Raw genomic sequence first — 13235 nt, 5'->3', positions numbered from 1 at the left:
TACATATATATATATAGGCTTTATTTTTTACATGACATGGCAGGTGGGATGCACCATTTGTGATTGGAAGCATCAGTGCAAAGTCGTCAGGGAGCACTGCTTGTTCTTCTTTAACCAGCCATATCAATATTCAAAGCAGCCATTCTTTCACTCATTAAATTTTCAAACAGGTTCAGACACGTGATACAGTTGTTGAAAGCAGCCAAAGCGGGAGAAGTTCGACGGTGCGTCCTTAGCAGACGTCTGTGAAGTCCCACAATCCTTCACTTGGCTGCAGGTTGGTCAAGAACTACCAAACCATCTGCTATCCTCTGCTGGTACTCCCGTTCTGATCGTTTTCTGCGGTAGACGTCATCTAGAAGAAAACAACAACATTGTTTGTCTGATATGCCTTTATTCTTCATCGATATATAAAAACACAACACAATCTAAAGAATATAAATAGTATAAGCAACCTTAAGAGCAATCAGAGTTGAGAGCTTCAACAAATAATGGATGATATAAGCTCATTTCAAACGTATTGCCTGATGCGGGTCACTAATTTATGACACAACTGCAACTTTTCTGGACAGTACTATGAGATTCTTGAATTCTCCTCAAGAAATACACATAGCTTTCACAGAAAGACGAAAAGTATTTGCTCTAAGATTATGCCATCAGAGATACAGACTCTTGAACTGAAATCTGGTGACACACAAGAAGAATTTCATCTTTCACCTGGAAGACATGGAATCCACAATTTGCCTGCCTGACAATAGCATATATTCCCATTTCTTAATAACCAACCTTGACCCTTCTAAACCATGTTCATGGTTTACAGGCTAACTTCTGTTGGGGTCTTTGACAACACTGGTTTCTGGGAGGAATCCTTCAGTAAACACTGACACCAAAATGCAGAGGAGTCATTCAGTCATAAATCAAGCCTATTCAAACAAAAGGTCCCCAACAAATGAGTGTTTTATTTTATTTTTTTACAAAACGTTCCGTGTATATGTATATAAATGGAAATATGTATTTGTTTATTTATGTATGTATCTTTTACCTCATTGTCAAAATGGCTTTTGTTCTCTTAATTATTTTTTTATCTGTAATATAAATGTTTTACTTAATCACCATATGCACATACCTGTTTGTATTTTGTATGTATTATTTTTTTTTGCAGATATGATGACAGCCGATAATCTCACTGTTAATGTGGACAGAGACAATAAATGCATATCTATCTATCTATCTATCTATCTATCTATCTATCTATCTATCTATCTATCTATCTATCTATCTTTCTATAAAAAAGGAGTGCTCTTATTTTTAAAAAATTATTTTAATGCAATTTGGTAAATATACATCTTCAAACTGATTTGAACTGTTTCTCACTGAAGCTTTTTGCAGAGTTCACCATTAGATAGACACAGTACTGTAGTATTTTTTTAAACAAAGTAATACCAAATTCAAGTAGTAAAAGTGCTAAAAAATAAAAACACATTTCAGTAATTCCCCCAAATAAAATAATTAATTTAAAAGTCATTTTATGCTTTAGGAGCAACATTTTTTTCCGTTATTTACTAAACATTTTGACATATTACAATGTTTACACAGCACAACTGTTTAAACCAGAAGTTTCTAGAGGATAATCTTTGGCCACATCACCAAAACATGCAGAGCAGCATAAAAGTTAGCATCCTTTACAGCAGACATTTTAGGTTTCCACTGAAAAAATCAAAAGCAGAAGCTGAATGTACCTTGCATTCTCAGGGCTCAGTAACACAATGGCTTTGTGGCTTTTCTGCACACGCACTTTTTTAAAAATCTGTTTGTCTTTTTTCCCCCCACAAAACTCGTATTCATTAGGCTGCAGTAAATGATGATGACCCTTTTAGGTACAGTGTGCAGAAAATTTTCATAAATCTAGTTCATAACCAAACCAAGTTAATCAAATGAGGAATAAAAGTGGTCCTTTTTTGGGGGGCTAAAACATACAAAACAATCGGTTTGTGCCAGAGGAAATAACAGGATTAAGCCTGTGGTTGAATTATTCATTTATTTGTTTGTTTGTTTTAAATCACAAGAGGATTTAGAGCCCTTTTATTTCTCCCATAGCAGCACACAAGCACAACTAGAATAATGCCAAACAAGTTTTCAGTGGAAATAAAACCCTTTTTGGCTTACACTGCCCTTTTTGAATCTTCTTTTTTTTGTGATTTTGTGTCCTACAGCCGTGTTTTTAAAGCACAAGGACTTTCAGGCTTCAGCAGATAATAATCATTTTTCCCTTTTTAATAATCATTTTATTTGCAAAAGAAACAATAAGTGATTGCTCACATTCCTTTGCATCAGGATTTTTCAAAATGTGATGCAAAATACTATAAATTACAGTAAGCAGTGGCTCCTAAAGGCTTTTTGTGGCTGTAATTGTATTCAAAAATATATTTATTGAAGCAACAGCTATCCATTAAGCCTACAGTAGTGGCTAAAGTTTTTGGGAATTACATAAATATTGGAAATTGGAAAAGTTCCTGCTTAAGTGTTTATAATAGCAATTTGCATATACTAATATTTGAACTTTTGGCCACAGCTGTACTTGAAGTTTTTTTAGGTTCGTTTGTCAAGAATGTGTTTAGTGTGATTGTTCCTGCTTTTCTTTGTGTCATCTGTGATTTTTAACAGTCTGAATCAATGTTGTGTTTCCTGATCTTTCATATTGGGACATGATTTTTGAAAAGCTCTACGTTTGCATCTATCTGTGCTAAGCTAGAACTTGTCTTCTGACCCCAAACATCTACACCTAATCCTCACACATTAGTAATATCACACTAATAGCTTTTCTTTTTGTCCCTAAGCAATATTAACTTTGACAATTTCTTGCACCGTCCACCACAGCTGTTGGTCCATGCATTGGTCACATCCCGTATTGACCACTGTAAGCTTCAGATGGTTCCAAACTCTGCATCCTGGTTCATATCCCGAAAGCTCCTCCACATCTCATTGATGACATCTCTCCTGTCCTACACCGAAGTCCGTTTCAGCACCTCCCTATCTCTGATCTCTTCCAGCTGCATCTACACTCTCACTCCCCACGATCATCCCCAGGTTCTCTCCTGTCCCCTCCATCTGCTCATCTCTCCATCATTAAGAGCATTCGGCGGATCTGCCCCTCGCCTCTGGAGCTGACCTCTGCACCATAAACGATCAACCAGTGTTTAGATTATGGCTTAAGATTCACCTTTTTTGGGTTGGCTTTCAATTCTTAAGATGTCTTAAGATTAAAAAAAAAAGGTACATACAAACAAAATGTGATATTATAATTACTAGTATTGATCTAAAAATCAGCTGTTTGGAACATATCCCTTCCCATCAATTGGCAGGCTCCTTCTTGCTGTGCTAAAACTATCATTCATCTAATTTGGACCAATCTAGTCAACCAGGAACAGCATGGATGACTACCAGGTTAGCATTATAGAGCTGTTAATAACTATTTCTTTGTTAAATATATTTTTGTGTTGTCTTACCCGAAAATAGAGGATCGTGGGGCTCATTTTGTCAATAGGAAGAAGAAAATTTGGGGATCACCAGAAGAACTCTAGGATTTATGTAAAAAAAAAACTACTCTTTACAAGTGAAGGAAAATAAATTTAAAGTTGCTCTCCTCATTTTATTAATTATATTTAAATGATTTCATATTTGTTTTTTCTGGGAAACTCATCTGACCTCTTAGTTTAGTTCATGATCAAAGATGAACTCAATTGCACTCTAACAGATTTACCACGAGGCAAACTACACGACGTTCCCACAAAAAAGATGAGCGATTTGACGACATGTCACATCGGCATAAAATGTTGTTTTTGAAACACACAATGTATGAGAGGTTGGGTTCCGGCTGCACTTACAGAAAGTCTCCTTTCCTATCCTCACATTGATCATGATCCACTCCATGACTCCTCCGATGCAGAAAAAGATAGGAAGGAACCTGTACGCTCCCAGGCGCCGTTTACCCGGGACGATTTCCAGCAAACCTCTGATGGTTTTACTACGATAAAACATAGTTTGTTTTCAAAATACACATCCGTGCATAACCGCTCACTGCACCGTGTGACTCTTATGTGTCCTCTGCTTGTTATGCGAGAAAGTGACACAGCGTTTGCTCGTTTTTGGCAAGGCCGAAATGAGACGGGCGGAGACCATCAGAAACAACAGATGATCCACTATTTCTTCATGAAAGTGGATATAACGAACGCACACATGTCGTGACGTAACATCCGGTGTAGATGAGCTACATAAATGTTTAAGCTAGTAGCGCGGCCAGTCGGCAGCCCACCGCTCCCCCAGGGAATGATGCTCCAACGCGGAGAACAATTTCCCCATTGTGGGATAAATAAAAAAATTAACAAAACAAAAAAATGTTTAAGCTAGTAAATCGATGAAATGTCCCAAGAATGTATGTAACAGTTTAAAGTCTTTTTTTGTAACAGTTTAAAGGTGTTTTTTTTTTTCAGAGCGGTGCAATTCAAAGTTTATATTAAAAAAAATTTATAACTACAGTTATCGGGAAAGAAGGTCCAGTTATGTTGTTTTATGGTTTTGAACAGACCTTCTGTTTCATTCCTACATGATGTACATCTTCAGGAAATCTCAGTGTTTATATAGACATTAATTATTCTGCTCAGTACGCATGTCTATTTTATTTGTTTCTTTAAATACCAGAGGTTTGAAAAATATTACAAAACGCAAGGCACTCTTTTTATTTAGTAAAGAACTTAAGGCAAATCTAATTTTGCTGCAAGAAACCCACTCAGATGAAGTATTTTGGAAACAACAGTGAGGAGATCCAGTCCTTTACTCAGCAGGAGTCATGATTCTGTTTAACAGGTTTTCAGGGACGTTAATTAGGCATCTTGGAGACAGAGAAGGCCACTGGTTATTAGCAGCTACTGAAATGAATGAGCAAGTCATTATTGTGCTGACTTTATATGGGTACAATAACAAATCACAAAAGAATATGTTGGAAAAACTTAGCTAAGATTTTGGTGGAATGGAAAATTTCTCATCTAACAGATAAAATAAGTATTGGAGAAGACTTTAACATTGCGTCAAACACCTGGCTTGATAGATTACCTGTCAAAGGACCACAATCAGAACACAATGATGTCATCAGAAACTTCTGTTTGTCACCAAACACATTTGATTACTGGAGATAAAAAAAAAATTCTATAAACTATACTTGGATTAGTGCGTCAAACAATAACCAGCGATCAAGAATAGATTATTGGCTTATTTCTCAACCTATATCTGGAGATGTAGAAAACTGAAGCAGAACCGTCTCCACTTTTTAACAATACACTTTTACTTTATGATATATTTACTAAGGAGATCAAATCTCTATATTTGAAAGTCAAGGGAATGGAAATGACAAACAAAGAGAAGTGGGAATGGTTTTAATTCAAAAGCAAACGTATAGCAGGTGAAATGGGCAAAAATGTTGTAAAAAAAATAGAAAAATAAAGCAAAAGGAAATTGTCAGAAATGTGAATATTTTATGCAACAAGGCTGATCCTTCAGAGGAAGAGTTAAACATGCTCCAAAAACAACTTGATGAGATTTATTCAGAAAAAGCAAATGGTGCGTTTATCCAGAGCTAAGTGGATTGAAGAGGGAGAAAAAACACAACATAATTTTATGGATTAGAAAAATGTAGACAAACAAAACAACAAATAGGTAAAATAAACACAAATGGAAGGTTAATTGAAGACCAAGAGCAAATAAAATCTGAAATATTTTCATTTTACTCAACTTTATGTAGCTCAAATTTTTGTAAAGAAAATTGCAACATATTTTTTACCCAAATTAAAGAACACATCCAAAAGACAGAAGACGATGATAGAATTAGTTTAGAAGAAGATGTAACTATATCAGAAATTGAAATTGCATTGAAAAATATGATTAATCATATGGCAAATCACCAGGAATAGATGGACTGACTGCAGAATTTTTAAAGTTTTTCTGGCAGGACATTAAACATTTAATGATTAATGCTTTCAGAGATTGTATCCAGGAAGGTTGCCTAAGTCCATCTGAAAACTGGACTGATAACCTTACTCCCTAAACTTAATAACGACTTGAGAAAATTACATAATTGGAGGCCTATCACCCTGCTGTGTAATGATTATGAATTATTGGCACTGGTTTATGCAAACAGGATTAAACTGGTTCTAGACAAAGTAGTGGATAGTTTTCAATCTGCCTTTGTAAAAGGAAGAAACATACAAAATAATGTTAGATTAATTCTGGACATGATGGATTATCAATCTATGCTAGAAACAGAAAGTCTCATTTTATTTGTTGACTATTTCAAAGCCTTTTATTCTGTAGAACATAACTTTTTATTTTCAAACGCTGGAACATTTTGGATTTGGAAAAAAAATTTGCTCAATTATAAAAATGTTCTATACTGAAATTTACAGTTACATCACTGTTAACTCAGAATTAACACCCAGAATAAATGAAACGTGGAATAAGGCACGGATGTCCAATATCACCAACAATTTTCATTTTATGTACTCAACTCCTAGCATACTTAATTCTGAAGAACCCTAATTTTCAAGGCATTAAAGTTTTTGATTTTGAGTTCCGCCTCAGCCAGTTTGCAGATGACACAGTATTTTTTCTAAAAGACAAAAACATGGTAACGAAAGCCCTGCAAATTATTTCTATTTTCTCAAAAGCTTCTAGTCTTTGAATAAACTTACAAAAATGTGAATTACTCCCCCTGTACTCTTGTCTGGAAAAATAAATTTGTTTTCAGTCCCAGTAAAACACGAAGTGAAATATTTAGGAATTAAATTAATTAGAGATGAAAAAGAAAGATAAGAAAAAAACATGATGGAAAAAAACAACCAAATGCAAAAATCATTAAATCATTGGTTAATCAGAGATTTAACAATTTCTTGAAGAAATTTGTTTTCCAAATCAGAAGGAATTTCAAAATTAATATATCCATGCCAATCTCTCTACATTAACCCAAAGAATGTAAAAAAAAACTCAATTATTTATACATTTATTTGGAGAAAAAAGACCCGTTACATCAGAAAATTTCAACGAATTAAGGGATATAATTTGGGAGGTATAAATACGACTGATTTTGTATCAATGGTTGAAACTATTAGAATAAAATGGTTAAAAGACTTTGCGGCTAACCCTGACTCAATATGGTTTCATATTCCCAAAAACATCTTCAAAAAAGTAGGTGGATTAGATTTTTTGCTGAGATGTGACTTTGAAATTTCCAAACTTCCCATAAAGATTTCAGAATTTCACAAACAAATACTTTTCCACTGGAAAATGATATTTAGTCACAATTTCACCCCTCACGTCGCCCCCTGTGGAATAATAGAGTAATTACCACAAACAGGAAGACAATGTTTCATCAGAATTGGTTTGACCACAAGATTCTTTTTGTAAGTGATATTCTTGATTCAAATGGAGAAATTCTTCAGTTAAGATACTTAACTAAAAACTAAATATGATATTGAATGCTCAACCAAAGAATTTCAGAAAACCTGCAGAGCAATTCCAATTGCTTTGATATATTTAATAAAAATACAATATTGTCTTCCAATGTTCAAATTAAACTACCAAATTTAGTAATAGGAGAAATAAAACTTAGTGGAAAAAAATGTGATAATAAACACCTAAACAAATCCTTTAAATGTCAATTATACAATGACTTAAATAGAAAAGTAAATATAAAATAACTGAGACAGCTGTCACATCAGGTGCAATTCATAAAATGGAAAGTGGTCCCAAAAAATAAAGAAATGCAGTTCAAAATTATGAACAATTACTACCCATGGGCAGAGACATGGAGGAGTAGATTTGGCTTTGAGGTTGATCCATTACTGTCATACAGCCCCAGAAACAACACAACACCTGTTTTTTTCCCATGTCCAGTGATCCAAAGATTCTCATCATTGGCTTAGTCAAAGAATTAACATCATACAATTCACAGAAAAAGATATTTTGTTTTATAACAGTAAGAGACAACAAAATTAGTGAACATCCTCCTGATTTTGGGAAAACATAATATTCATAAGAAAAAGTGGAAAAAAGATCGGCTGAATTTCCAGTGTTTTAAAAATGAAGTCAGATTGTATTTATCCTCATTAAAATGTATTCACAACTCAAGTCCTTTCATTGATGACATTTGTAAATCTGCTACAGAATGGTTACAGATCTAGGGTCCAGATTGTTAATTGCATTTTAATTTTGTATTTTAATTTATGCGGAAAGCTTTTTATATTTTTTATCTATTTATACTTTTTTTTCGTGAAGAGCTGTGCCTTCCATCATAGTGTGGTTGTGTCGGCGAGAGTTTTGTAATGATTATATTTCAATTAAAAAAAAATGTATGTAACATACATAAATTCAAATAAATATGTAAATATATGAATACAATTTTTAAAGTTATTTTATTTAAATATATATTGTACATTTAGTTTGTTTTAACGCAAGCTCAATTTTGCTATTAGAGAAAAACAACAATATTTACCCAAAAAGATGGCAGAATTTTACTTTTGTCAACGATTAATAGTTGAAATTTAATTGGACAGTGATAATTTTCATTTATTTTTAACAACACTGTAACTGAGTTGTGAGAAAGTACTAACTACCTATGTAACTTTGTTAACAGATCAGTTAAATATTTGTTTGGAAGCAGATGTAGGGATTTATTCTTTTGGGCCATTATTTTTTCTCCCTATAAAAACAAAAGATTAGAAACTGTCTAGGCATAAAATATTTTTTTAATGATTTTTTGTGTGTAAGATAAGTCAAATAGCCTTAACATTAAAATAACTAACCCAAAACCAGCTTTAAATTTTCATTTTTTTAATCGTTAAGTCAAAAGAATGCAAATATGTTAACTACACTGAAATTAAGATGAAATTTTTCGCAATATCTGTAATCTGTTGAATCTGTAAACAAACTTGTATTTTCTGAAACGTATTTATTCAATGATTTCTATGTACAAAGAAAAACTTTGGTTTACAAAAATGCATCCAGTTCAGAGAAATTATCATAATAGCTGATTCCTCTTTTTTGGATTCCAAACTGCAATGACTTTATAAACGCACAAACCTTTAAGTGTTAGATCTGCAACTTGGATACAAAATTTGTGCTCACAAAGGCAAATACAACTAAGAACTTCATGAATAAAATGAGACAGCAATTGGATTTATTCTGGCCGGGAGGATGGAACACATCCTCTTTGATATGACAGCTAAGCAGAACATTCTAAAGCGTTCACAGCAGATACACATAATACACAAGACACATGCAACAACTTTTAGGGGATTGAGAATCAGTACCATACAAATGGGTTAAGAGGTCTAAATTACCTATCCTACTCAGCACAAGTCTATTGGAACAGAAATAATCCTGGTATAATATTTACCATAGCAAAAGTACACAACTAACACCTCCAAGTCCACAACTGTGACTGTTTTAATCAAGATCAGGGGTTATTTGGAATTGAGTACAGAACTATAAACTACATAAAGCAACTAGGCTCCTTATAATAAATAATGGATCATTCATAAACATTTTTATTATGAACATCTAGTCGTAAGATTAGTTTCTGGGAATTAAGTTTCCCGAGGCATAAAACTTGAGTTGTGTGGTTTTAAAACTAGGGCGCCAAATCCTTATTTCACAATTAATTTGTTTTTATTTTATTGCTTTGTGTATTGCACCATCATTTCTAAAATTAGAAATATGAAGATCAGACTTTACTGCAACAGAATAGAGTTTTGCCCTTTCCGTTCATTTTTTTTTTGTTTTCATGACTTTATTAATACAATGTTATTTAACAGTAATGTCACAACAACTATGCACTAAATCAGTCTTCAACTTTGTGTGCTGGCCTACAGAAAGTCCAGTGATGCTCCACAGTGTTCTCATTTGCACGCTCGCTCATATGGTGCACACGGGTGTTCCGGATGGTGAAACCTTGCTTCATTATATAGTCCATGAGATGAACCCGCAGTGAAACCTCTTGATGATAGTCACATGGTCCAAATGTAAATGACACCTGACAGTCTCTGGTGTCCATCATGTGCTTGTTCCACTTGGTGAAGTTGTTCGAAATCCCCTCTAGCAGGGCGTGAACTTTTGTTGTTATAGTTAGCTGTGTAATGATAACAGCGACCGGGTTGGAGTATTTGGACAGTTTCCGGGTGCTAGAAAGCTCCACCACCTGCTCGAAGATATCAGGAGGATATAGGGGTTTAGGATCATTAAGGCACTGAATCAAAGGTTCGATCTGGTAGAAGTCAGCCTCTTTCCGCAGCAAGTCCGTCTCCGTGAAGTCCACGGGCAGTGTAAGCTCAGATGTCCTCAGGAAGTTCAGGATGTACCTGAAAAGTGTCCCATCTCGATCAATGAAATAATTTCCCTGAGCGTCCCGAGCTGTAGGGAAATCCCCCCGAAACATGGCTCCCAGCATGGAGTCTGGATAACGCTGCAGGGTGGATAGACTGGTGGTATATAAGTGGCCTCCCACATTCAAGGTAACAGGAGTGGTCATCTAGAGAGGATAGCAGAGTTTGTTTTGTTAGCTCACACACTGGAGTGTTGTATAAGCAAACGTTTTATTAGAAATTATTTCCATCTGAGAGGAACTAATGTTTGCTCAACTACTTTTTGGCACACAAACTGAAAGAATAGTTTCATTCAATTGATAATCTTATAAACACTCACAGCTTGGTAAAAAGTACACAGTTTAAGATGCATCTAAAACCATGAACAATGTTGAAATTAACACCAAATGATATCTTTCACAAACTATGCAAGTTTCTGACTTGACTTTCAATAAATGTAAAGTATTGAAAGTCCAGAAAGTCAGCTTCATTTATCATTGTGGTGTTTGTTGTCAGTGTGGAACAACAACCTAGGTTACCCCACCACAAGAACAAATGAAGGTGAATGAGAAACAGCCAAATTAGTATTGATGTAAGGTCTTCTGCAGAGTTGCTTCGGCGTTGCAGCATAAATGGTTATAAGGGGAATATAAGGAATTGGCATTAAATAACTCATTCCTAGCATTTGTTTACTTCCATCGGTATGTCTCTGACCAATATGAATATCTTTAAAATGTGCCACTGCTGCTGAAAATGAAAAAGAACTACACAACTACATATCTGATCAGTTGGTGAGGATGTAAATGTTTAAATCTGATGCCCAACAGAGGAAATGAGAAATCAATACAAAGAGAAGTTCTGTAGAGTTTGCTGAGACTGGTTCTTCTGTGACGCGGTTCTGGTTAAACAAATGAACTGAAAGGCAAAATGATTATGACTTTCAACTATGTCTTACCCTATGGCCCCAGTCTCCATTATCCATTTGTAGAATTTCTACCAGGTTGAAACCAAAGTAGGGAGAGAACTTGATCAGGACAGACTCCCTTTATTTGGACCAGTAAAACAAGCACAAGAAAAATAATTACATTAATACGAGGCACTAAGAAAACTTGTCAGCAGAATGGGAGAGAAGTTTGCATTAAAACTCAAGTAATGCTTTCTGTAGCAATAACTACTTACATAATCAGACAATATTAAAGTTCCACTCCTATCATCTCTTGATCTTTTTTTAAAGCATTCTTAGTGTTTTTTTATTATTATTATTATGCTGCTTTTAGCCTAAATAAAAAAGAAAATTCAAATAAAAACCTGTGTCATTTTGGAAAAGGTTTTTTGAGCCAGATGCCAGCTGAGACGAGGAAAACAAGACGTAAATGGGTCTATGGTCTGCAAGTGGATGCATCAGAATGGAGCGGAGCAGGGAGCTTATGGCCGGCCGATTGTGTTTTCTTTGTCACAAATATGATCTTTTTCAAAATGCGTTTTTTTTCTGCTCCTGATTCCCCAAAATTTGATTAAAGAAATACTCAGAAATGCAATTTTAAGCTTAATTTTCTTTAAATATCCCCTTCATCATCAGAAAGATGCCAAAAGGACATGTTAAAGGTGCATTTTTCATTGGAGTGGGTCTTTAATAATGTCCCAGTGAGCTTGATTTTGCTTAATGTGTTTGTGTGTGTGTGTGTGGGGGGGGGGGGGGGGGGGTGTTAAAGCTTTAAAAACAAAAATAAATATACAAAACCCAAGTAATATTTTACTGCATTAGTTTATTATACGTATTAATAACAACAAATACTGATGTAAAACATGCCAGATTTAGTCTAGGGATCATTAGGCCAGAATGAAAAAAATTGCAAAAGACAAGATAAGCAAGAAACAGGAAAACCATTAACCTAATCCTAATCGGACAAAACTACAGTAAAAAGAAGAGAAGTGTCGTGTTACAGTTAGGATAAAGGTTCCCATATGTTTTGGTCATTTCTAAATAAAATGGATAGAATCCTCCAAAATCAAAGCATTAAATATATGACTAAAGTGACAGAGAGTTAACTATTTGTTTTCTGAAAAACAAAAGCCAATCTTGACTCCTGGTTATTTGGCATTATCGAAGTGACTGTGTAATTGACTGCAGCGCAGGCATAAATAAATGAGAGAAGCCGGCAGAAGAAATAACACAAGCTTTTAGTTAGAGGTAATAGTGTGCTTCTCTGTAAGCTTACATTAAGTACAATTCTGAAGAAAAAAAGTGAAATAAACCGTGAATACTAACGTTGAGACATCAAACATACGTGTAAGTGTGAAAGCTAGCAGCTAGGTTTTTCTTTTAACTAGCATGCTAGCAGCTAGCAATCCAAGAACGTTAGCTGCGGTCTCTACTGAGGTTCATGATGGTTTACAAATCAACCAACCAGGTAGACAATAAAGCAAAGACTCACCAGCTTTAGCGCCTTTTTTTTTCCTTCCTGAATGGCTCCTAAGAAAGACTCCCCCGCTGTTCTCCAGTAACGGTGGATCAAATGACCACTGATAGGATCCTTGCCTGCGGTCTGTCTCACCGGGCAGCTGCACTCTGCTTCAGGCTGCAGCGGAACTGCGCACACTGACGGGGGGAGAAAGCAGGAGGGAGGAGGTCCTGCTGCAGCTACAGCCTCCTCTGCTTCATCCACGCATCCATGGACAGGGCACTTCACAGATTCACAGGCCTACCAAGCATGGGATCAGGAGCGCAAGGATTCCTCCTCCAAGTCCAACCCATGCGCTTTACGCGTCAAAATGACCAAACAAAGCGGGGAAACACCTCAATACATTATGGTGGCACAATAAAGGACT

General features: G+C 35.2%; 2 protein-coding genes across 2 annotated transcripts; both read right to left on the bottom strand.

Annotated features, from left to right (window-relative positions):
- On the bottom strand, window positions 1–4142 carry smim4 (small integral membrane protein 4). Its single transcript, XM_004070522.3, has 2 exons — window positions 3885–4142; window positions 1–355 (listed from the first exon to the last, which is right to left on the bottom strand). Exons 1-2 carry the CDS (start codon window positions 4036–4038, stop codon window positions 264–266), a joined length of 246 nt encoding a protein of 81 aa, XP_004070570.1. The 5' UTR covers window positions 4039–4142; the 3' UTR covers window positions 1–263.
- Window positions 4143–9193: 5051 nt separating this feature from the next.
- kctd6 (potassium channel tetramerization domain containing 6) lies at window positions 9194–13175 on the bottom strand. Its single transcript, XM_004070521.4, has 3 exons — window positions 12842–13175; window positions 11362–11449; window positions 9194–10573 (listed from the first exon to the last, which is right to left on the bottom strand). Exons 2-3 carry the CDS (start codon window positions 11386–11388, stop codon window positions 9887–9889), a joined length of 714 nt encoding a protein of 237 aa, XP_004070569.1. The 5' UTR covers window positions 11389–11449; window positions 12842–13175; the 3' UTR covers window positions 9194–9886.
- Window positions 13176–13235: the final 60 nt, after the last annotated feature.

The sequence above is a fragment of the Oryzias latipes genome, chromosome 7, assembly GCF_002234675.1.
Source record: "Oryzias latipes chromosome 7, ASM223467v1".
In the NCBI taxonomy this organism is placed as follows: Eukaryota; Metazoa; Chordata; class Actinopteri; order Beloniformes; family Adrianichthyidae; genus Oryzias; species Oryzias latipes.
The sequence above is the reverse complement of the archived record's forward strand: the minus strand, read 5'-3'. Positions and strand labels throughout refer to the sequence as shown.